Source organism: Amblyomma americanum, chromosome 6 (genome assembly GCF_052857255.1).
Source record: "Amblyomma americanum isolate KBUSLIRL-KWMA chromosome 6, ASM5285725v1, whole genome shotgun sequence".
NCBI classification, from domain to species: domain Eukaryota; kingdom Metazoa; phylum Arthropoda; class Arachnida; order Ixodida; family Ixodidae; genus Amblyomma; species Amblyomma americanum.
The window spans coordinates 14723704-14749363 of NC_135502.1; the positions used below are offsets into that span (position 1 = coordinate 14723704).

A 25660-nucleotide genomic window follows, 5' to 3' on the forward strand; every position below is an offset into this window, starting at 1 on the left:
TTAATGAGTGTCTACTGTACAAGGAAAATGACCTCCAAAATGTGACCAAAAGCCGTTAAAGCAGATGCCAACCCACTTCCCGGAATCATCCTTATCTCTGAAGGTTCTGTAGAATATACCAAACAAGTTTTTTTTCCATATGTCCAACCCAAGAGAAGGAGCCACACTGAACATGTCATATACAGTGGCCAGTTCTTATGTGATATGCAGTTGTGCAGTGCCTCACAGCAAGCAGCCCATCTCCACAGGAATGCATCCAAATATCTGCAGTTTCACTTGAGTGGAACAACTGCTGCCAGCATGAAAACCTTCAGAAGTATGCCAGTGTTTTTAACATCATAGCACTCGGAGGGCTAATTATTGATTCCAAGATGCTCGTCACGGTGACCATAAATTTTTGTATGGATAATACAAGCCTATTAGGTGACTGTTTGTTGAAGTGTTGTTCAAGGGTGTCAATAGCAGTTTAAAGAAGGAAAAAAAAAGACAAGACAACACAGGCAACAAAATCAGGATGCAAAGCAGCAAAACCATGCACACATAATGATACACTGCATGCTTAAGCATGCAAAACTGAGCACGTTTCAGCAGAACAAGGTGTAAAGCTGCTGCTGCAAGCGACACACACACGTGATGGATGAGCCGAACAATGGCACCACATGAAGGCTGAATATGGCACAATAACATATGTAGCAGGGATCGCAAAGCTCTCCTTGCAAGCATGTCAACAAAGCACCAAAAGACTGCTCGAGCATGACTTGAGATTCCTGATCACGACCACTACCCACCTGACGGTATCGCTGTGACGGTTGTGCTGGGTAACCTGGAGAGTTGGCGAGCCCTCAGGCTTCCTCCTGCGGGCGGTGCACACGTCAAGCATGCAAAGCTCATCCGCACTGGCAAACTGAGAGTGGAATTATGGAGTAGTTAAACTGGAGTGGAATTAGCGGCAGAAAAGCGTTCTTCCTTGAGGTCGCATGTTGTCCCAAAAAGAAGCCAAGGTTTTTTCACTAGTGGCATGTCTTCATCATCCATGCCAAAGCCTCAGATGCTGAGAAAGTGTACTTCATTCTATGGCACAATGCAGCTACATAACTCTGTCCCCGACTGCTTGCTATAAAAAGCCTGCAGAGTGCTTCCTTCAGGATGCACTGAGAGGAAATATCTACCTTGACTAACTTCACGGAGTTGGCAGAAACGGCAGTCTCAAAACTGCCCACATTGAAAAGACCTCGCTGATTGCAGCAACAGTAATGTATGACAGTATGAGCCAACTCTACACCTTCGTGCCTGCCCTATATTTGCTTGCCATGCACTGCGTTATGCACTGTAGGCAAACATACGAGCAATATGAGAATGCATGCCCCATCATTTCACGACAATGGTGGGAAACTTTTGTGTCCATGTTACCCACTGCCTGAACAAAAAAAAAAGCTGTTCATCACGTCCTTTAGATCAATCCTGAAGCAAATATGCCTCATTCAAACAATAATTACTAGAAATATGCAGAAATTTTTGCAGACAGCGTACATGCAGCAAGTATATATCTTACATCCTTGCGAGATGCACAACTATAAGTAAACATTATAAATACGTGAGACTAGGAGGGAAAAATTTTTTACTAAACTTTTCTCTACAAGGACTGATACTTAAATAAAACCAGCCTTCCGATTACAAAGAAAAAACTACTCTATGCAAGCTATAGATGTAGCTAAGTCAGGGAAAAGCACAAATGAGGTGAATGACACAATTCTGGAAAAATGTGCATAATTATGATGAGCCTCTTTCACTGCTCTGCAAGAAATGCACACAACGAGCACATCGTACAGCTATTCAACACACGCAAGACCAGTAACAGTGCAATAAACACCAGCAACATGTACAACGTCAACACAAAATAAGCACACACAGACCATTAAGACAACAAAACAGTTGGAGAAATTCAGGCACAGGGGATAGGTGCATAATTATGCCTGACTCACTCCACTCATAATGCAATAACTTGGACGCCTGCACTGCTCACACATAGCCACTGCACAAAAGACCCGCTCTCAATAAATGACCATTAATATGACATGAAAATATGTACCGAACCCCAAGACGAGGAGAGCGAAGAACGACAGGAAACACAAGCACTCATGCTTCTGCTCTCTTTCTTCGTTGTCCACGTCTTTTGGTGTGCTACACATTTTTGCACCATGCCATACTAACAAGCCCAAGCTACTGCACAAGAGGATTATATATTGTGTTCATGCACGAAATGAGAGCACATTTTACTCAGACCAAGAGGAGTAGAATGGTTAAAGACTACTCTGAAGCAGATGTTCCAGAACATGTACAGAGCCAAGAATGCAGCAGCATAGAGCTTAACGACTGGGCACAGCAATCTCTTGATCTCTCTCGATTCCTCTAAACATATCAAAACTTCTGCCCATAACTCTCAAGCTGACAATAGGGCGTAAAACGCCACTAGTGCGCGGCGGAGTGGGGGGAGGGGGGGCTGGCTGGCTGCACTCACTTCTTGCGGCGGCGCGTGCGCTGGCTGGTGGATTCGACGCCGCCGCTCGTCGCCGTGTCCGGCTCAGCCGACGTCGCCGCTGTGGCTGCCATGGTGGCGGCCGTAGCTGGCGTCGCTGGCGTCGCGGTCGGCGGCGTGGCTGCAGGTCTCGGGCGCAGCCGGTCCGCCTCGGCCGCCGGCGAGGGGCTACGATGGGTTCGTGAAAGTGCGCAGACGACCCCGCGTCAACTGCGTGTTCCTATATTCCCTCGCACCCCCCCCCCCCTTTTTTTCTTTCTTTTTTCTTTCGGTGCGAGCCCATCGCTCCCCATAACAGGATGCGCTCCTTCCCCATCAGTTCCGTGCAGCGTTTTAGGGGTCAGGAAGGCCCTTCTGATGCCTCGCGTAGGCCACAATTTTAAGATGGGATCTTTCTGTCGTACAGTCGTAGCCTCGATCCGGAGACCGAAAATTTGTTCGGACTGTGAATTCGGCAACTTGATTGGGCATTCCCGAATACCCGTGATGCTGGCGCGGGACCAAAGCTTCAGTTCGTATTAACCGAAAGTTCAAGTTGCGCGAGATACCGAGATTCCGCTGCACTTAGTTTTACATTGCCAAGTGCAGTATCTCTCTGTATCTTGCTGCTGAGGCGGATACCTCCGGACTAGTTTATAACAAATGGTCTAGGACACCAGCAGTGGGGTTATTCTGCGCGACAATATGTGCAATTAAGCATTACAAAAGGCTTGAAGTTGCATGAAGCGTGTGGTGGTAGAAGAGGGAAGAGGGTAAGGCGTTACAGAAAACCGGAGGGGGTAAGAGGTCATGAGGGTGCGGATGACGCAAATATAACTGATGCAATGGGTAACGCATTGAGGTGACGCATATACGGGGTGTCCCAGCTAACTTTAGTCAAGGTTTTAAAATAAGCCGAGGCACTCTTAAGACGACGCCACCAAATGTGTGTTTCTGGCTGTTGTATGGAGCAACTCACACTATTTTTTGTATTGTGCTTAATTGCATAATAGTTCCCGGGTTCGAACCCGACCGCGGCGGCTGCATTTTTATGGAGGAAAAACGCTAAGGCGCCCGTGCGCTGTGCGATGTCAGTGCACGTTAAAGATCCCCAGGTGGTCGAAATTATTCCGGAGCCCTCCACTACGGCACCTATTCTTCCTTTCTTCTTTCACTCCCTCCTTTATCTCTTCCCTTACGGCGCGGTTCAGGTGTCCAAAGATATATGAGACAGATACTGCGCCATTTCCTTTCCCCCAAAACCAATTATTATTATTATTATAATTGCATAATTAGTTAAGATTAATTAACTAACTTCGCAAGCAACGAAGATAGACGAAAAAGTCCAAGGAGAAAGTCGTAGAACTGTCGGCGAAACGCCCAACTGAACAGTTTCTAAATTTCCATCTATTACGTATCGTATCGGCTCTTTTTCGCTTTCTGCAGATGCCCGCGAAATACAAAAAAAAAAAACCACGTGAGATGCCCACCTGCGCGCCGCGATTGCAGTGCTCTCAAACGTTCGGTGTAGGAACGAACAGAACATTTAGCCCGGTGTGCTGCCGCTTAAACGGTGACAGTGCAGCGATGCAGCAGCTGGCTGTGCCATATAGGCCAGCGGTGTGCTTCCCTTGCGGCGCGTGATATCGACAGGCAGACACAGACCTTATTGCCTGAGCTCGCCTAAATCGCACAGCCAACGCCTGCGTCGTAGCCCTGTCACCTTTTAAGAAGCACACCGGACTAAATGATCTGTTCGTTCCTACGCGGAACGTTTGAGAGCACTGCAATCGCAGCGCGTTAGTGAACATTTCACTTGGTATTTTTTTTTGTAATTCGCGGGAATCTGCAGAACGCGAAAAAAAAAAAAGCCGATACGTAATAGATGGAAAGTTAGAAACTGTTCAGTTGGACGTTTCGCGGACCGCTCTACAGCTTTCTGATTGGACTTTTTCGCCTATCTTCATTGCCTGCGAAGTCGTTTAATTAATCTCGATTAATTATGCAATTAAGCACAATACAAACAAGTGAGTTGTTTCATAGAATAGCCAGCAACATGCATTTGGTCGCGTCGTCTTAGAGTGCCGCGGCATATTTTTTAACCTTGGCTAAAGTTAGCTGGGACACAGTGTATACGCGGGACTTGAAACACTGCCCCAGCCTAACGTGCAACTTGCGGCGTGGGTCATCAAAATGAGGGCGCGTACACGTGTACACGGAACAGCGCTGCACTGTAACTGACGGAACGCAGCCGCGGCATTAGCGTGCTAGGCGCGCGCGCGACCAGCCATGGTTTTTTCTTCCCCTGCTGTCCCGAAACGTGACCAGGATTAAGGGATGATCGAAGCGGGCCGTCAGCAATGCTGCGGACGAACGCATATGCACGACACATACACAGCACGGTACAGCTGCGCGCTCGACGCAGAGGACACGAAGACAAGAACACAATCAGCGACATTCACAAAAAGACATCCGAAGAAAGAAAAATGTCTGCACCGTAAACGCGACGACTTGCGTAGGCACAAGAGCGTCATAGTCGCGACACTCGAACGAATCAGAAAATTTAATCCCGCGCTGCAGTCACAAAATATGCCGCCAATGTATATGTAGTCAAGATATAGTCGCACCCTTGCTTACCTGATGCCAGAATCGGCAGATGTATGACTACTTTTACTCCACTGTCGATGCAGCATAGTAGGACGACACCAAAACGACACGGTGCTGGGCATAGTGAGGTGTAGGTGTTGTCTATAGGATCACACGGCACAAGTTGTACGCGACAATAAGCCGCGCTCAGCCCCGAACGCAGCTCGTCGGGCCACTGCACAATCCGCATACGGACACATGTCGGCCACTTGCAACGAGAAAGTGGAGATCACCGCCCGACAAAGGAGTCGCGCCGTCGGCGAGCATCCATGCGTTTACCCGCTCATGTAACACGCAGCGAAAACGTCAGCACAACATCCTTCGCTGTTCAATGGCAAAATGCGGCCAGCGAAGAAATACGGCGGCCTCAAAGGGTCCTCTCAGTGCGTCCTCAGCGGCTTAGCAAGCTATTCCTATCGATAATCGCCGATAAAAACCAGCTCCTCCGCGGGCTTTCGAAACCCGCGCGCGCTTACTGCTCGGCGTACTTCAAGTGGTGCTCTACGCGGCGCGCGTTCTCAGCAAACGACCCCTCTATCGCGCAACACTTGGGTCTGGAAACTCCTATCGCGCCGTATAGTGGCCATTCCGACGGGAAGAAACGCTCATGTTTCCAGTTTATCTCTCGATTTTTTTCCCCTACCAAGCAGTGTCTAGGGCAAACCAGAGAGTCAGTTAAAAAGGCCGCCATCAAAGAACGCCAGAGATATGTCTGAGACGGATCGCGGCGTTTGCAGTAAAGCTGCATCAATTAAGCATTAGCCGCTGAACTGAACTATACCGTGAGTACTGTGACAGAAGCGCAACTATATATATATATATATATATATATATATTTACGCCGAATAGATGGAGGAAGAAGAGAGAGGCGCGCGCCGACTGATCTGGGCTCTGGGCCGTCAGCGACCAGCTTTCACCCGTAAACCTCCCACCTGTACTTAAGCCATTTCAGCTACATTAGGTGGAGGTGCTGGGTACACGTCTTTCTTGGTTGGCGCATTTAAACGACTGTAGTCAACGCAGAATTGTCTTTTTTCCGGACTAGGATCACAGGTGCGGCCCACGGACTGGAAGACTCTTGGATGACTCCTTTCTGCAGCATGTCGTCCACTTGTTCTTGAATTATCTTGCGCTCAGCCGGAGACACTCTAAGCTTTTTGGCGAATAGGGGATGCGTTTCCAGTGTCAATTTTATGCTATAGTCGAGAGGCTGGGAAATGGCTACCAGATCCGTTGGAGGCAAAGTCGAATACTTGGACATGATTCGTCAAAAATGTCTTTCAGGGTACGGCGTTCACTAGAAGGGAGCGATTTGTTGACCATGCGTTCGAACGCAGCACAATATTCAGACGTTGCTCGCTCGGCTCCGCTGCAGCGAGAAATAGTTTCAATGGTAGAGGTCACATGGTTCTCAAATCTCGCGAGTACTATACCAGAAGGAAGACGAACAGGCGCATTCACAGTCCAGAGGTGTGCATGACCACCCACCGAATCCACGAAGGCACGTGGCACCAAAACATTTTTTTTTCGCCCCGTTCGAACATCTGGCTCGACGACTATTGAGTTCTGTTCGCTGTGCACAAGTTCCGACCCTACCTACACGGACGCCACTTCACGATTGTCACAGACCATCATTCTCTATGCTGGCTCCTCGGACATCGTGATCCATCTGGTCGTCTGGCGCGCTGGGCATTGCTGTATACCTTTGCTGTCTCGTACAAAGGTGGCCGCCATCACGCTGATGCAGACTGCTTGTCACGCCACCCATTGCCGACCTCAGTCAACGATGAAGACTGTTTCGAAGGGTGTTTAGCCTCGCTCGCGCCAACGTTCCCCAGTATGGCGACCTTTCGGCGAGAGCAACGTAGCGACCACTCACTGCAACTCCTTATAGAAGTGGCACAAGGCAGAGCAGATTCAACGCCATTTACTGTCAAAGATGGCATTTTGTTCAAGAAGAACTACTCCGTCGATGGTGCTGCCCTGCTTTTGGTCGTTCCAAAAAGTCTCCGCGTGCAAGTTTTGCACAATGACATCACACCTGGACATCTAGGCTTCTCTCGCACTCTGCACCGAATTCGCCAGCGTTTTTATTGGCCGCAAGATTATAAGACCACCAAGCAGTATACTTTGCAACATGTGAAGAATGCCAACGATTTAAGGCACGAACCACCACGCCGGCCGGTCCTTTGCAGCCCGTCAAAACACCCACTTCCCCTTTTGAAAAGGTTGGGATCGACCTGCTTGGTCCTTTCCCAAAGTCTTAGAGGACGCCGCTGGGTGACTGTGTGTGTAGACTATCTCACCAGATACGTGGAGACCGCCGCTCTCGTTACCGCAAAGGCTGGCGATGTTTCAACGTTTCTCCTACACACTATTATTCTTCGCCATGGCGCACCTCGTGTTATAATAAGTGATCGTGGAAGGCAATTTACAGCTGATGTCGTGGAAGAAATGCTCCGGCTTCGTGGATCGGACTACCGACACTCCACACCGTACCACCCGCAGTCCAACGGACACCGAGCGCACCAACCGCACTCTGAAAACCATGTTGTCCATGTACGCCTCCTCTGATCATCGCAACTGGGACGCAGTGCTACCGTATGTGACGTACGCCTATAACGCTGCCAATCATGAGGTCACCGGCTATTCTCCCTTCTATTTGCTCAATGCCAGAACGCCCCGCGTTTTTCTCTACACCATATTCCCGTTTTCCCCCAACGAAAACGCGTCCGTTGGCCAGATACTATGCCGTGCCGAAGAAGCCCGTCGTATAGCGCGCTTACGTACCCTGGCCTCACAACGCCGTTCGAAAGAATATTACGACCTGCGTCATCGTGCAGTGACTTACTCTGCCGGAGACTTTGTCTGGCTTTGGACGCCAATCCGCAAGCGAGGATTATGTGAGAAGTTCCTGTACAAGTACGGTGGCCCCTTCGTCGTTTGGCTTGGTTTATGGGGGTTTAACGTCCCAAAGCGACCCAGGCTATGAGAGACGCCGTAGTGAAGGGCTCCGGAAATTTCGACCACCTGGGGTTCTTTAACGTGCACTGACATCGCACAGTACACGGGCCTCTAGAATTTCGCCTCCATCGAAATTTTACCGCCGCGGCCGGGATCGAACCCGTGTCTTTCGGGCCAGCAGCCGAGCGCCATAACCACTCAGCCAGCGCGGTGGCTAGGCCCTTTCGCTGCACTGTGTTGGAAGCGGCATTTCTCTTGAATCGAGAATCTATCCGCATCTAGACATACGACGGGAAAGTCGACTGTGCTCGGTTGGCGCGTACTTGTTCAGCTATGAAAACGATCGAGTTTCATTAACGGCCTTCCAGCAACAGAAAAGTGTCGAGCCAGCGTAGGCGTAGCCTGCCGCACACAGTGAACGCAAAGAGTTAAGAAGAAAGGAAAGAACGGAAGACAAAAGAAAACAAGAAGAAAAAAGAAGGAGCACGAAAGAAGAGAAAGAGAGAGGGGAAGGAAGGAAATGAAGAAAGGAAGGAATGGAGAAATAAGGAAGGAAATGAGGGAGACAGGAAGAAAATTGCAAGGAAGGGAAGGAGGAAAGGAAGACAAGGAAGTTAGAAGAAAGGAAAGAGAGGAGAAAAGGAAGGACGGAAGGAAATGAGAAATAAAGGAGGGAATTGAATTGAAGTTATTCTGAAGAAAGAAAGAAAGAAAGAAAGAAATGAAGGAAGGACTAGGGTGCCTCGATGAGCGCGCAGGAGGGTGGAGTAATTCTTTGAAGAGGTCAACGCCGCTACACTGAACGCCGTCCTTTCGAGCGGTGGCGGCCATTGCGGCGCCCACGCTTCGCCGCTGCCGGTTGGGGAAGACACGCGCAGCGTTTTTTGTGCTAAATGCGTGTGTTTTGTGTGCCCCAATGCACGAACCACTCGCGAAATGACTGAGATGTTCCGATTTCCGAAAGAAAATAAAATACTCCTCTGGCTGGTAAAAATCAAGCGCGACAAGTGGCTGCCAACGGACTGGTCCTGCGTGCGCATTTCTGTATTCGCCAAGTTGGCCGTTCATTTGCGTGGTTTTGCCCACGGCATCTATCTACCCTTCATGTATTCTTCATCTCTTGATCATATATGCGCGCGCACAACTGCTAGAATTTTTGGATTACATAAACGCTTTGCTCTTCGTTGTATAAATGCTACGGCGCGCTTAAGGATGTAAATGCTGAGCCATTCGTGTCACCAGCGCTCTGTACACGTTTGTTTTGCTTACGATGAAATAAATTGTGTAAGATGTAGTGGCATGTAGAGAGAGCTTGAAACTTCCTTTTTTTTTTCTTTCGCTCGATGAAGTGCGATTCCAGGAAACTTCCGAATGATTTTGTGCTAATTGATAACATGACGAATGATGAGTGACGATGAACTGGCAGCTACTTGGCCATTGAACCGCAGAAATTTGGTGGGCGGGGCGTAATGGCCGGGCTAGGCAAAATAGAAGAATCTTGTCTGTAGGCTCCTAGAACTTTCTGCACAACGCGAGGTAAAGAACGAAGGCTTGTGAAATGAAGAGGGGTGATCCAGAGCATGGTCGTTGTCGTTGCTGTCTTGAGCGCATAATGTGTAAGAGTGCCGTTTCCAATTTTTAAAATGACTACTTAGTCCACTGCCCGTAGTCTGTAGGCTAGAGTGACAGTCTAGCCTTCAAATTTAGGAATTATGTTTTTCAGTCTTTTTTGTGCTCAATCGTCATATCACTCATGAACCAAACTTAGATATTTATATACTGAGCCGCATATTTTGCAAAAGACTAAATTATAGCGAAAGTTTGAAAGGTTCATTTCGTAATCCTGTTCCTTCTTCCAATCCCAGCAACTTACCATTGCCCAAATTCAGAGCAGAGCTTAATACGAAAGTCGTACTACCTCAGCACTCTTTTGATCGGTTGTCTTGGGAGCCACGTGGAGTGACTGCTTAGGCGACCATTCGCAGACAGAAAAGTCACATATCGCAGCACGAACCTCCGCATATCCAATCATTGCATCCGGTCAAGGAAATTTGTATAGTTTCCTCCCTTATGAAATGTTCAGGGGGGTTGCTTCTGCTGGAACGGATTGAGGCGGGAGGCGACACAGCCGCACCTGCTTTTCAGAGATGAGAGCGACCTTCAAAGATCGTGGCGACAAAGGACTTCCCCAAAACTGATAGCGGTGGCCAGTTTCTTCCACTTCTCTTTATTCGGCAGGACCAGCTGTTTCCTGGAACTAAGACCCCTACACGAGGGCAGGAAAAAAAAGTTGTGTATGATCTGCCTCACATATGAAGCCCACTGGTGAGCTAAATCATTTTTCGCACTTAAAAAGCACTATACAGCTCGGGTAATGTATCATCAAATGAAGAAATGCAACCTTCGCTGCAGTTCACATCACCGCTGAAATTACAATTTAACATTCGTAGAACGCCACTTAGGCACGGCATACTTCCAGCCGCAGAGCGATTATGTGACATCATCATCATCATCACTGCTTCCCACTCGGCGCGGCAGCATACAGCCTGTAACAGGGGTAGTCGGTGATAAAGCTAGAACAGACTTGGAAGCAAGGTGTGACATGCCACCTTTTCTTGTGTCCCGTGACTACGCTCTGCTTTATAATCAAATTTAATATTCAACCGGCAGCCAAAAGGTCCTCACGCAGCTGTCGAGAAGGCGGTTTTCGCCTGCCAATAAATCAAGCCGTCAGTGAAATTGACAATGAAAGGTCATACAGCGTCAATCACTGACCATTTTCACCGCCGATGCTTGTTTCGGTGTTTTCCTCACATTCTTAACGCAGCAAGCCCCCCCAATTTTTAAAACGAACTCTACATCCAGCTGAGCGGTGCCCGTTGGCTGCCTACAGAGTGGGCCACAAGATGGCGGACGCCGTAGCAGATGGCGCGGTTGTCTTCATCCTGCACGGCGGTGGGGGAGCGCGCGCATCGAGTCACCATAGGAAGGAAGGAAGGAAGGAGAGAAGGAAAGACAGGAGAAGGCACTAATCTACTTAACTGAAAGCAGTTTCGCTGATTATTATTAATAACCACCTGTCCTATAGTCTGAGTCCGCGGCTCAAAGGCGAGTGACGGGAGTACCTGCGCCTCAAGTGCGCACGTGTTCGGATCGAGCTAGCTCCACAAGAAAGCACAAGGGAAACGGACCAGAATTAACACCGCCCCGTGCAGCGTTGCCATGGCAAGCGGCGGTCATTGCTCGCTCGTCTTTCGGTGAACGTCCTGTTAAGAACCACCCTCGATTGTTCCCGCTTCCGCGGTGCTGCACACGAGGAGGGCGCTTAATAATTAGGAGCCCTGCCTCGGCTAACGGCCCTTGGGCGCGCGCGGTCCACGCGTGCCGCCAGCCTGCGTCGCATCGAGACCGCGCCACTCAATTAAAACGTAATTAAGCCAGACCGCAATGTGCGTTTCAGGAGAATGTTCACTGAAAAGCGAACTGCAAATTATCGCACAATGAAAGAACGACGTCTTCGTGCATCTCTCGCGCTGATAATGACACACGCCGGCACCACTTTTTTTTTTCCCACGAGCCATTTACCATCTCTCCCTCTTTCCCAGCATTCTCGTTTGCAACGAAAATCGCAAGCTCCAAGAGAAACGCTGTTTTGACAAGCGGCAGGAACGCACAAGCGGATGCAGCATTTAGTTATGGCATAGGCAGGCACACACTAGAAGAGCAACACGGGACGAAGAGCTTGTTGTGGTGTACGCACTCGTGTCTGCCGTAACTATGAATTATTAATCTCTGAATTAACTGACAAAGGAAAACGTGCGAAAGGCAAGGCATACCCCAGGCAGTGAAAAGTCAGTAATGCATTAACAAAAAAAAATATCGGAACAGGGCACCGTAATGCAATGCAAGAAAACAATTTGGTAAAAAAGAAGGGCCACCCCGTTGCACAAGCGCCACAGCTGGGGTCCCCCCTCGGCGCGTCCCCGTGTGGAAGGCGCGTGTGTCTCGATGCCTGCTCGGTAAGTCGAGCGGCATGCGCACCGGCTGATTAGAGTGCGGCCCGCCGCTGCAGGATGGGCGGCAGCTGTTCCATCTTTCATGCCTGCCGCCGCGTGAAGGCGGACGGAGGGTCACGAGACACACAAACCTAACATGCACAAATGCTCTCACAATGTCACCGCACTGCCCAGCAGGAGTAAGTACTTAGCGAGGTGCCCCTTTCAAAACCCGAGGGGCTCTGATGTTGATGGCCGCCACTTCACAAATATCCCCCAGCAAGAATTTTCTCGACGCGTTTTGTAGAAGCCAAGTTATATGTAGTTAAAATTTTAAATTTCATCCTCTTCGCGCCTTTTCCTCTCCTTTCGTCACTTTTTGTACGCTCAAAGGCTCCTCCGCCGGCCCCACCGCCGACGCGCGCGGGAATTTCCCGGGCAGGGGTGAGGGAGGAGCTGAGCCGCCGGAGCGAAGTTGCTGACTGGCCGCGGCCATGGTAGCTGCGTGACGCCTGAAAGAGTCAAGCCAATAGCCATCTCGGAACACAATTACGCAGGAGCGTGCGACGGAGGAGGGCGCAAGCATGGAAAAGTCGCCGGGAAGGGCTCGCCAACTTTCGTGCGTGATTGTGGGTCCTCTGCTGCGTGTAGAAGTGTATTATTTAGCTCAGGTGTTCATGAACAATCGGTGCTCTGCTGCGTGCAGAAGTGTATTATTTGGCTCAAATGTTCATGACAAGAGAATGCAGTGATCGAGCGAGTTTACGTGTTCTCCACAGAAGGTGCTTCGCAGCCTCCTTAATCCTACGAAAATCAAAACTCGACCATGCCCTGCGGCCCATTTCTGAAGGCTATCAGATGGTGACGTGCCCCGCAACCTTGGCAGCCAGCCAGCTAGCCAGCCATTGGCGGCGCACTGTCAGTTCTTTTTTTCCACCAGATCCCTCTGCAGTTTACATGAATATCAATCAGGGTGCCACTTTATGATTCGTCGATCCCTATGGGGAGTTTCGCCAATGGAATGATAGCTGTGAAGCCTTGCTTGCCTCGCTGGCGCTAGAGGTTTCGACCCCTCTTCTAGAATGCCATGGCACTGACACCTTGCCTTTTCACTGCATCGAATCTCTGTATCCCACTTTACACTGGCCGGTTGCTCACCGTGTCTAATACCCCTGTCACACGGGACTTCTTCTCGGCCTTTGCCGTAAAGTTGTCTTATTGCACTAAAGGAGGAAAACCGAAAAGGAGCAGCGACGCTGCTACACGGCAAATCCAAAGGAGCTAGAACGCGGCCTCCGTGAATGCCAAAAGTCACCGCTGTGTGTGAAGCGGCGCTAGTAACATTATGAAATTAAAGCAGACGGTAGCACTTCACCTAAGAGTGCATTCGTTTATGTTGGAAAAAGTAGCTATCACGATAATAAACGAGTGTTCTGACGGTGAGAAACAGATATTTTGAAACAAAGTTTCTTTTTTTTTTTTCATCGTTCTCGGTCCGACCACGGTAGGCGCACTTTTCCGTTCGGCTCCTCGTTGTGTTCGAGAAGCGTGCTTTGTTGCTTGTGTCTTTGTGCACACAAGCAAACTCAAAACGCGCACTCAACAAAGAGCAAACGAAGAAAAAACAGCAAAGCGAGATGCGCAAGCACGTGTGTGTCGATGCGGCTGCTGAAAAGCGTTCAAGTCCTTTCTTAGCAGTGTGGATGTCTTTGGTCATAGCCTCCTCTACGGTTAAGTTCACTGTGACGCAAAATTAACCATTGAATAAGATAAATTAGATAATTTTTACGGTTTCAAAACTAAAAATTGCGTCAATTTTTTATTCTTTGCGCTCGCTAGCTGGCGCTGCCGTCTGGGTTGCTCCTTTAAGCAACTTTAAGGCCGCTGACGGCCGCCTTTATTGCTACGGAACTTTATCGCAAAGGTCTCGACGCTTTGCCGTATAGATGCGCGTCACGCGCCTTTGGGACAAAGGACCTCAATTTCTAAGGCCTTACAAGTGCCCGTGTGACAGGGGTATAACTTGTAATTCAGAACTCAAGGGCTAGTGATCGCCCACGTCCGCACCCTGTTGTGAGGCACTGTTTCACTTTACGTCCGAGGCGACAGAATTGAAGTTGTCACATATATGGGCGGCATGAGAGGTGCGCTGCCCTCTCGCGACTTCTTTTGGTGGCAGGTAAGAGACCCTCGCTTTATATATATGTGCTTCAAGATATACGGTAATGTGTAGCGCCCCTCTGTCATGCTGCCGCCGCCACGATTTCACTTCTCTACTTTCTCTCAATGTCTGTTATCCTTTCGCAGTTATCCACGCAGTTATCCCTGTAGGTCTGGCTCAACACATTTTCGCTATTTCGACGAGTTACGTGCACTGCAGAAATTGTTTTGCCTGCAAGCTTCTCGGAAGCTCATGTATTTTGGACCGATGAGGCGAAATTTGATGGACGACAGCGCCGTGGGTAACTGAGTTTTTGAAATTCTAAAAACTGATACGAATATTACTTACGGTGGGCAATACGCCTCTCAAAAAATGAGGAGACTAGCATTAATAGGTAGTTAAAAAGTTAACCATTCAATATTAGTTAAGCAGTCTACTAGTTAGCACGTCTCAGCTGTATTCTAATGCGCTCCATCGCTGACAACGCTATGTCGAAGAAAGCGCTGTTCGAACTCAAAAAACGTGTTCTTTTAAAACTTGCAGAACATGCTAGATGAAATAGCCGGTATTACACACCCTAAATAAAAGCTCTACGTGGGAAGACCCACTCGCTTCCTGTACTTGCGGGCACTGTTCAAGAAAATGATTGTGACAGTGACATTTTCTGCTCTCAGTACCGAAATTTTTAAACACTAAATGCCCTATCTCGTCTTTACTTGGCCGTCGCAAGGGGGCTGCGACCAGAAAGCCAGCGAAATGTCCACGCACGGTCACTCTGTTTTGACGCGAAGTCGTTATCTGGATGGGTGCCAAGATGGCGATGCGTTCAATAAGGACGTTAGCGACTGCGCTCCGGTTTGTGTGTTTGTGTGTGTTCGTTCGTTTTCTTTTTATTACTCTTGCGCCCGGGACTAGCCTTTCAGGCTAGTGGCGCAGCTAGCTCATTGCTCGAGTCTGCGCGAAGGTGCGGGTCTCAGATTTATTTACTCCAGACGAAAATTCCGCGCGTCGCTTCAAGGCGTCCTCATCGACAGCAAACAACTACCGCCGCTCATTCGATCCTCGGGGCTGTCAAGGACGCGCGCTTGATATATACCGACTGTATATATACATTTTCTTTTTTCTGGATAGCGGGCGACGTTACTCGGCCGCTAAGGGCGTAGTAGCAATACGATCTGCGCCCATAAAGGAGGAGACACACCACGTGCTTTTCCGCCTCAGTTTCCTTTCCTCGGCGCAGCGCGCGCGTACTGACGCTGGGACTAAAAGGCAGAAAGGCGCAGTACGAACGCCTAGAGACAGCACGCGAGGCTCCAGGCCTCTTAGCTTGCCCACCGTAACCGCTTTGTTTCTAGCGCTTGCCTGATGATGGTGCGCCGTTATTACGGCGCGCGAAATAAAAAAAAAAAGAAAACGAGAGATCGAAACGTCGGGGGCACAGTTCTTCCCGCTCGATCGACATGCGCGGTGGAAGAAGTGTGCTGGCTCACTAAACCGCGCGGCGTGGGAGAGCAGATTATGTACTTTCGCGCTGCCACTGTTCCGCACTGACAGCGCGCGCACGCGTGGTAAGGGACAGCACGTGTGTGTGTGTGTGAGATAGAGGGAGAGAGGGAGCGGCGGCGTCAATGAATCCCTTCCGCTGAGGCACGCAAGGAGCCCATCATCAACGTCCCAGCGGCCGCACAACGGCGACGAGCGGCCCAGTGCGAATCGTCGCGCGCTTAACTGCGTGGGGCTGTCTAACCCCCTCCTCTTCCCCCGACCGCTTCCCGTTAACGCGCCGCTGACACGGCATGGGCCTTTCGGCCGAGCTTCAGGTGACAATAACGACGGTGGGGGCAAGGAACGCTGCTATCACGCCACGACCCAGGCCGAGATGTACGCCGGTCGAAGCACTACGAAAAGGAACGCTCGATTTTCACGTAACCAGCGGTGTCCCCAGTGAGAGGCATTTTTTATTTATTTTTTCTGAGTAGCATTCCTCCGGGATTATGGCCCCCACGATGCCCTCTCAGGCTCCACATAGAAGTAAAAATAAGACTGGTTATATAATTTCGAACACATACTGCGTATCGCATACATACCGTTAAATGAAACGCGAACAGCAAGGCGAGATTTCAGTTGAAGGAGACTGGATACTATAGTGCTTGGTCTTGATCTCTCCGATGGAGCGAAGACCAGTGCGTAGAAATGTTAATGAACCCCCGCCTATATTTCTCCTCTAGCAACTAATATTTTTCATGTTTGTTGTCCTGTTCGCGTTTCCTTCGACGCTGACATGGTACTGCGCAGGCCGACACCTTCGCTTCTTCGCCGCTCGAGCGCATTTCCCCCGGGACAAGGCACCGCACGAGGAGCAAATGAGAATCGCCGCCATCTACAGGGTGGACAAACGAAGCATCCTAAAGGCGCATTCACACTACACCAAATTTCCGGCGAGCGAAGCGGATTCGCCCAGATTCGGCCGCGATCGGTCCGGGGCCCATTTTCCCGCCTTCGGCGCGGAAGCGACGAAGGACCGTTGACGTCACGTCCGGTCAAAATCCAGTATGGCGGCAAGCATGACAGCGGTAACACGAGGCATGTATTATGTACTGCGAAGCCAGCTGATCATTTCGCTCGTGCCGCTGTTTGTACTGTTTTCGAGTGCCAGCACAGTACGTTTCGCGTATTCAGCCTGAAACGGGACGGATGGTTGTTTTCGAAACTATTCCAGACACTATACCGACGTCCCTAACAGCGACTGAAGGCAAATTTCTTTTCTGGAGGACCGAAGCACAAAACATTTTAGCCCTGTGAACCCTTTATGCTACCGCGAAGCTGGAGTGGCACAACTGTAGAACATTGAGCTTCCGAAATAAAGAAGCTCACGGGCAGACGGCACAATGAACGGACGCAAAACTTAAACGGGGCAAAATCGGTTCATAATATAAGCACTCCACAATTTTTGCACACGTTACGAACTGCTGTCTCAGACATGACAATCCAAATAGAAAATAAAAGCAACAGTGCACAATCTCGTCCACAAAATAAATGAGATCTTCACCTCACCTGCACGATAGCCTGCGCCAGGCGGTGATACACAGGCTACACCTTACTGAACAGCGTGCCTTTTTCTGGCTACGATCAGGCGAAAGGACCTCTAAAAAGGTGTCGAAGCTGCTCGGTGACACACTCAGGTAGCTGCCGAAAAAATAACTCAAGCCAGTGAGGTGACAGCGCTTCGCATATTGATGTCACGACGAAGTTTACATGAACTTATTCTCCGTAATACTCCACGCCCCTGTCCCGAACCAGCGGCAGGAGGTTGCAGCCTTGGCCCAAACGGGAGCGTCCCTGCAAAGAAGGGTGCACCCACCACCGCCTCCGGCGCGTACTGACCTTTCATCTGCCTTTCGCAACTCTTCCAGCATATCAATTACAGAGTTGCAAAGGAGAATCGAAAAAAAATCGCCTCCTCTGAAATGGTCGCCATTACTTTTCCGCTACAAGCTCAAATCCGAGAAATGAAACGAGGACTGCGTTAAAAATACGCATCCGTACATACGGCGCAAGCCAGTGTGCAGCCGCGCAACCGACGACAGAAAAGCGCGCGAATTATCCGCGGGGGCTCACGCGCGCACTCGCTTCCTTCGCGAATTGGAAGTACGTGAAAAGAAACTGCCGTTAGATCTCGCTGCTTTCGTGAAAAAGCGAGAAGCAGCCGCAGTTACGCGTCGGTTCCGCCGTCGCGGGCGGTGTAAATGAGAACAGGACCCTTTTTTCCGGCGAAGCGAATTCGCTTCGCTCGTCGAAAATTTGGTGTAGTGCATGTGAATGCGCCTTAAGTTGGGCGATTTCGTTCCGCCGTCCCGCAGCGCGAACTCTCCGTGCAGCCGCCGCCGAACGCACTGGCGCGGTGCAGCGAAGCGCCCCGCGGGTCCGCGCCGGGATCCGTCGCGCACAAAAAGCAGCGCGGATGCCCGCACGCGAGCGCCACGGGATGCGTTCGATGGAGAGCGCCTGGTTGGATGTGCCTGGCACTGCATCTGCGTGCGCGCGAAGGCATCCCCAGGCCCGCGACGGTCGCGCCTCGGCCGCTCAGTGAGTGCGCTCGAAGCGAAGATGAATCGCCCGTCGCCTTCCGACGTTCGGAGACTGTTGACCTCGCGAACCACTTCGCGCCTCGTTCGGTCTCTCGCGACAGCAATGCGCTCGCACGAGCTCCTCCTATATGGAAAGATGGGTTCCATCTGTGAAAGGAAAACTACCTTTTGGAAAATGCACTTTGACAGTGTCTCAGGACACTCCGGCATCGACTGCGGCTCCGGAGACATAAAAAAAAAACGAAGTACACACAAGACATCGGCGAGTCGTCCCCGCGGACCTGTTCCTTTCCTTCCCGAGGACGACACAACAGGCGAGGCTCGTGTTCCTCTCCCGTCGCCACGTTGACGATCGAGCGCGGCCTCTGCTTCCGCGTCGCTCGCGCCAGCACGGGTTCACCCTCGCAGGCGGGCTGCACTGCCGCGCGCTTGCTGACCCCGCGCCACGAACGCGCGGTGCTTTCCCGCATGGCGAGAGAGAAGAGGAAGCTCGCCAAGCGGCGAAGCGTGCTCACCAGGAAGGCGCGGCCTCTTCCACGGGTGTGGAGGCTGCTGACGACGCCGACGCCGGCGGTTGCTGCTGCTGCTGCTGCTGCTGCTCAACGGCGATGCGGCGAGGGGCAGCCGCCATCGCGGCGTCGGCGGGGAGCGCGATGATGCCGTTGCTGCCGCCAGAGGCAAACGGGGCGCCCTCGTCGGCGGCGACGACATCGGGCGCCGCCGCCGCGGAGGGGGAGGCACGCCGGCCGCCTACGCCGCCACTGCGATGGAAAAAACGGGAGAGAAAAATGGGGAAAACGGGTTGAGAGCACTGAAGAGAGGGAGGAAAAGAGCGTTGCCGCGGGAGACGGCGACGACACGCGGGGCAGGCGGTTGAAGCGCCGCCGGTTTCATCCCCGTAGGGATGCCCACGCGTACTATGCTACACCAGCTATCCCGCAAAACTTCGTTACGCGACCATGCAACGGGAAGTAGCTTCACGACCGCGTGAGAACGACATCCTAAGCGGCTTTCACGAATTTTCTTCCGCAGGTGCAGCAAAGCTGTTGTGCCCACACACGCTTCCCTACGCGGCGCTGTTCCTATCGTGCAGAACTGAATACCGCGACCCTTCGTCCTGGGTTACCCATTAATATTAGACTACGAGAGCAGTGTGTGTGTATCTGCTCGACGCATCACAGATGAAAGGGGTGGTGGTCGCATCGCCGGCAAGCTAACTCTTGGCAACTTCACCAGGCACCAAGCCCATACACCTCCCCAAACACGAAAAAGGTCACCAAACACGAAAAAGGTCACGCAAGAAAAGCAGTGCAAGACGCTGCCACAGCCCTTACACACACCGCCTTACCGACGACGCAGGAAGCAGGTAGACTGGCTGACAACGAAGACGAGCGAATAAATAATGCCTGAAACTCCAGCGAGAAACAAAAGGCCTATCTCTTCCGGTTAACGATGACGGAAAGCAACAGAAATAAAAAAAATCTCACGCTCCTGTCCACAATGAAGTGGAATGCATGGGGTGGGGTCCTGCAAGAGTTCTGGACCGCACCCATGCTGCTGCATAGTAAATTTGGCATTTGAACTTTGAACCCGGGCAGCTTCTTACCTGAATTTCGTTTCTCGCCTATAACTTTTCGCGTGACAGTGCCTTCAGGTACGGTTTAAAAAAAAAAGATGGAAATAGCATTATTTTATAACGGCTTGTTCGGTTGTTCGCAGCAGCCTCGCAACTTTTAAGAGAAGAGGGTTTTTTTCTCACTGAAAGGCATTCATCAGACGTTGTTATATTTAAATCACTCAATTCCGTAGCGCCGTGAATAATACATATGTCATATCCCATCATGGGGTAGGTGTAAAGCCGCCGTGAATAATATAAGTCATAACCCATCATGGGGTAGGTGTAATCTAACATGTGGCTGTGCTAGCTAAGCTAATGAAACTGTAGAACTATTCACATGATTCGGAATAATACACGACACTCAGACGCCGCTGACATTAACACCAATACACCTGGCGGCGGCTATTCCTCACAACAGCTGTCATCATAATAACATCAGCTGAATTACGTTCACTGCAGGACAGGGTTCTCACCACATGCTGTCTTACGATCGCCGTCCTGCAGCAGCCGCGGTCATTCCGACGCTGTTCTGCAGAGTTTTCTTGCGACAATGAGAGATGATGCGAAATAAGAGACGACCTCGCATAACTATTATTCTGCCGGAAAGTTTAATACCAAGAGGGAAAGCACATAAAATGTTGAATGTGTGAACTCATAAAACTTACGGAACAATTTTATAGAGAAAAAAAAAACAAGTGATTCAATGTCACGACAAGATAACTTTTGTGTAAAAATATTCGAAACGATTATACAGGCGCAGAAGGAACTCACGGCGACATGTTTCTACGAAAAGACGCTCCGAAAGACTAAATTTAGATGTAGGAACTACGTTTAAGCACCGCGAGAATGTTCCCTCTAGTTTGTGACAAAGGAATAACATCTTCAGCGCTAAATCGTCCAGATTAACTCATATTAGTGTTCACCGTCAAATCCACCATAACACGGAGGACAGCTAAGCAAACCACATACACTATGCGGCAGCGGCTAAACCAAAAACCTTTCCCCCAGAGGTGCATCTGCATCTTCACAGTTCAATTTCTTTCTTAGTGACAAGTTGTAGAGCAGCTGACTTTTTTTTTTTTCAAAATGTAGTACACTACGCTCAATTACTCGTTTTCTAGTGAACGTGTAATTCCATCGACACCTGAGCTGCCTCACAGCCTGAAAGCACGAACACGCTCTAGACTTGAGAGCAGGTGCAGCACCCGATACTTTTTTCTATACACGCGTGCCAAAACGGAGCAGGCAAACCATTCTCCGCTGTAGTGCGCATGCGGAGAAGTCCTGGAGGCGCGGCACAGGACCCGTACTACGTGCAACTTCGAGAACAGACACCAAGTCTGCATCCGTCCCCAGGTTTTTCACGCGCTATACAACCTTCGAGAAGTACGACCCAACAAGCCCAAGTTTCGGGGTTATTGAACTCCGGGGCGTGAAGCCTGAAACGTCCAGTGCACTCGTTCAGTTCCATGTCGCACACTCGCGAGGAAGCGGCGAGTTCGAGAGAAAACGAAATTCTCGACACGTTAAAGATCCCCAGGTGGTGGAAATTTTTCCGGAGCCCTCAACTACGGCACCTCTCTCTTCCTTTGTTCTTTCACTCCCTCCTTTATCCCTTCCCTTAGGGCGCGGTTCAGGTGTCCAACGATATATGAGACAGATACTGCGCCATTTCCTTTCCCACAAAAAACAATTATTATTATTATTATTATTATTATTATTATTATTATTATTACTATTATTATTATTATTATTATTATTATTATTATTATTATTATTATTATTATTATTATTATTATTATTATTATTATTATTATAACCTCGGAGCAGGGAGAGGTAAGGGAAGAAGGCGAGCACCACCGTCAAGTTGAACAATCACCCTCCCGCTTCGAGGTGCCGTTTATCGCGCGCTGCAGCAACGTCTAGAACAATCGGCGAAATCTGGCACAACTTCCTCGCACTTATCTCGGACGATGGACATATCAACAGCGCGCGGCACTACGGACTGCTCGCCTGTCATGGCACACATGTACAGACCACACCCCGAGATGAGAGGCTATAAGAGCTGCCATTGCGGCCACACGTACGCAACGCCAAGGACGAAAGAATGCTTGCAGCTGAAGATAACGGGATACTGCGCACAGGTTTCCACAGCAGCGCAAGCAGCGAAACCATATACCAAGGACTACCGTACACCCGAGAACGATAAAGCGCGCACGTGCGCATGTGGAAAGACCGTCTCCCGAGAAGCCGTACCTTCTTTATCAGCTGACTGTAACCAAGGAAAGCTTAAAGCGACACCGAAAGCAACTCCAGTCAGTTTTAGCTCTTACTTTTATAAAAACTGATTCCGCGGCTCTTTGTGGCTATGCTCATGTTTGTTCGGTAGCAAGATGAGAAAATCTAATCTAAAATTTCAAATTTTTTTCCCACCAATCAATTCAAACTCGTGACGTCCATACCGAAAAGGACTCCGTGATCGCCGCCTGGAACTTAATGGCGGTGTAGCCTTGCCGTAGGGATCCGCGCGAAAAAGAAAAACTCATCACGTCACCGTAGTTTCCTTACGAAAACGGCCGCTGGCTGCGACACCTGTATTTCATTTTTTGACCTCTTGTAGCTTATAAAAGAGCTCGGTTTCTAGTAAAAGTAACGCCTTTTTGCTCAGAACGCGGCAGAATATCTATACAGGGAAAATGCGATTTGTACTCACCGTCCATTTGAAGGTGCCGAACAACACTATTCAATAATGTTGCGGCATGCCTGGGATGTTGTTAAAGGACGCCACTTCATAATATCCTCTATAGGAACGATTTTTTTAATCCACTTTGCAAAAGTTTAGTTACTTGCATGCCGTCAGAATTTGAATTTCAGTGTCTTCGCGCCATTCTCAGTCCTCTCGTCACTTTTTGCACGCTCAAAGGTCAGCGCTCTTCCAATGACCTCACCCATTCGGCCCACTGCCAGGATACAGAGGCGTGCGGGATTTCCCCCGGAGGCAGAGATCGCTGACGCGAAGCGGCTGACTGGCCGCGGCCACGACAGCCGCGCGACCTCTGAAAGAATCTAACCAATAGCCATTTCTTAACCGCGTGGCACGGAGGAAGGCGCGAGTATGAAAAAGTCGCCAGGAAGGTCTTGGCAACTTTCGAGCGAGATTGTGGGTTCTCTGCAGCGTGCAGAACTGTATTTTTTGGCCCAGGTGTTCATTTTAATACAATCTAGCGATTGAGCGAGTTTATTTACTCTGCTGGAAAGGTGTAGCAGGGTCTCTTTAAGCAACCTAACGGTTAGCAACATCCATAGCGAAACGAGCCACGCTATGGTCCACTACCAGCCCGTTATGGTTTCGAAATAAGACGTGACCGCCGCCGCGGGAATCGAACCGGCGACCTCGTGCACTGCGCACAGCTAGCATCGCGTCGCTCACCGAACGAAACAAATCGCTGCGGGCACGAACACGGGTATTTCTGCAACAGATGGGAAGCGCGAGAAACTGACCTTTTTCCTAATCAGTCGTGCCGCAGCCAACCTGCTGTCGGGAAACACGAGACAGCAGCGGTTTGCGACACGCGTGTATCCCCTACAAGAACAGTCGCCGCGACAACGCTGTAGCGCGCCGTAGTGTTATCGGGCCTCTCTTGAGGCACAAGACACGTGCTGTATCGATAGGGTTCCCACTATAAGGTCGCCTGTAGCATGTTCTAGGAACCACAGAGATAGCAAGGAAGTTGGCTACAATGTGCAGCAACACGTATTAAATGGGGTCAAATCATGGTCTCAGTGATTAACCTCTTGACAGCAGCAGGGTGTTCCCGGCTCGACCAATAGATAAACCCATCGCCCTTCAATCTTCCTTCGTGCTGAATTCATGCCTTCAAACGAGCGGTCAACGCTACGTGACAAAACGGACCTTCAAATCGCCGTGCAGACTATCATTTTTTAACTGGATGGAGTCAAGCATGTGGGTTACCGTAATCGGAAGCACAATGCGTTTTCTCAGGTTTTATTTTCGACAGGAAGGTCGGGAAAATGCCAGGAGTCTTCATGCCCACCAGTTGACTCCCTTTGATCCGTAGCGTCAGCGGACTGCATGCACGGACGACCATAGGTTTACGAAAGCTTACCCGCGCAGATAAGCGTTATGAAATCCGCCCAAGTTTTACAGCATCTCGTTGCAACAAACGAGATACACTATCACCATCATTACACATCACCGTCGCCGTTATCGGTATGACGCGCTAGCCACGACGAAACTTTTGCGCACACACGGCGCGGCTTCCGTTCTAAGCAGGGACTGTACTCTATTCCCGCCATTTTGCTTCCTTGCCACAGGTAGACCTCGCCTTCAATACAGGAATCGACGAATCATATTGCTTGCTTAGACACCCAGTAATGACGTCACAACGACAGAAGGGTTCAAGAATGAATGGGGAAAATAAGTCACAAAACACGGTCCCGGGACAGCACTGCGGAGGATTCAGCACTGTCATGCTGCCACACAAATTCGAGATTGTCACCCCGCCCCTCCCCGCTTCGTGGGGACGGCCTCATGCCCGTCTCTGAGTCACGTCGACTGTTGGCAGACGGAGGACATATCGATTACGGCCCTCGCGAAATTTCCGGACAGTACAGCCCGGGGAGGCGCACTGCGTCAATACGCAACCTAACCAGTAATCTTACGCTCTGCGTAGTCGCGGCCACCCTTGGCATTATTACACATATAGCTCCGAAAATTAGTTGTCAATAGACATCCTTTCAGCTCGAACACACAGGACCCGCTCAGACATCTCAGACATCGATGCTGAAGAGAAAGCACGAGTCGGACAAAGCGTTAGCGGCAACAGCATGAGTATTCTTCCCCAAGAGGTTCGAAGACCTGAAAGAAACGACTGCCTTCCTCGGCACGTTCGGAATTTGTTGTCAGAAAAACGTATAAGCAGGCTGTTACCGTGTTCCCGCATACCGTTACTGCACTTGAGCCGACTACTCATCCATGCATGCTGAATGTAAAGGCAACATCGATATCGAGAAGTTTGGTGTATACGGTTTTGTTTATGGGGGTTCAACGTCCCAAAGCGACTCAGGCTACGAGGGACGCCGTAGTGAAGGGCTCCGGAAGTTTCGACCACCCGGGGTTCCTTAACGTGCACTGACAACGCGCACAGTACACGGGCCTCTAGAATTTCGCCTCCATAGAAATGCTACCGCCGCGGCCGGGATCAAACCCGCGTCTTTCGGGTCAGCAGCCGAGCGCCATAACCACTGAGCCACCGCGGTGGCTTGATATGAAAAAGTGGTGCACTCCATTAAAAATATAGAGCCTTACTGGTTTGCACTACAGCAACGAACTTGAAAAAAATAACATGTCCAATGTATCGTGCGTCTAGAAAAAACAGAAAATAAAAAGACGGTTCTCACATGCATATAGTTGGGGAGAAAGCGCCGACTAAAGAGTCTAGCAAAATGTCCTTTTTCATATTGCTTCCACATGCACATGCTCACATAGATGTCTATCGCGCAAATTTAGAGCGCTGAGGTCACCGGTACAAGCTTTTGTACACATCATGGGCCGAAACATCCGAGTATTCGACTGCAAACTCCCCGAAGCTGTCAGCGGTCTGCCGAACAAAACCGCGAGCTTGAAGCTCTAGCTCCCTGTCGCAGCAGACA

General features: G+C 50.1%; 1 protein-coding gene across 10 annotated transcripts in view; it reads right to left on the minus strand.

The window, feature by feature from the left end:
• The window catches only part of GramD1B (GRAM domain containing 1B), a 111963-nt gene that overhangs the window by 29323 nt on the left and 56980 nt on the right, over positions 1-25660 (minus strand). For 4 of the 10 annotated variants that reach the window (XM_077668593.1, XM_077668598.1, XM_077668592.1 and 1 more), the window contains exons 2-4: positions 18885-19130; positions 2519-2704; positions 789-854 (exon numbers count right to left, since the gene is read on the minus strand). In XM_077668593.1, coding sequence (XP_077524719.1) covers positions 789-854; positions 2519-2704; positions 18885-19130 — 498 coding nt within the window. Of the gene's footprint in view, positions 1-788; positions 855-2518; positions 2705-5152; positions 5303-18884; positions 19131-25660 lie in introns of those variants that run through there. The other 6 variants (XM_077668595.1, XM_077668594.1, XM_077668597.1 and 3 more) reach the window with 5 other exon arrangements.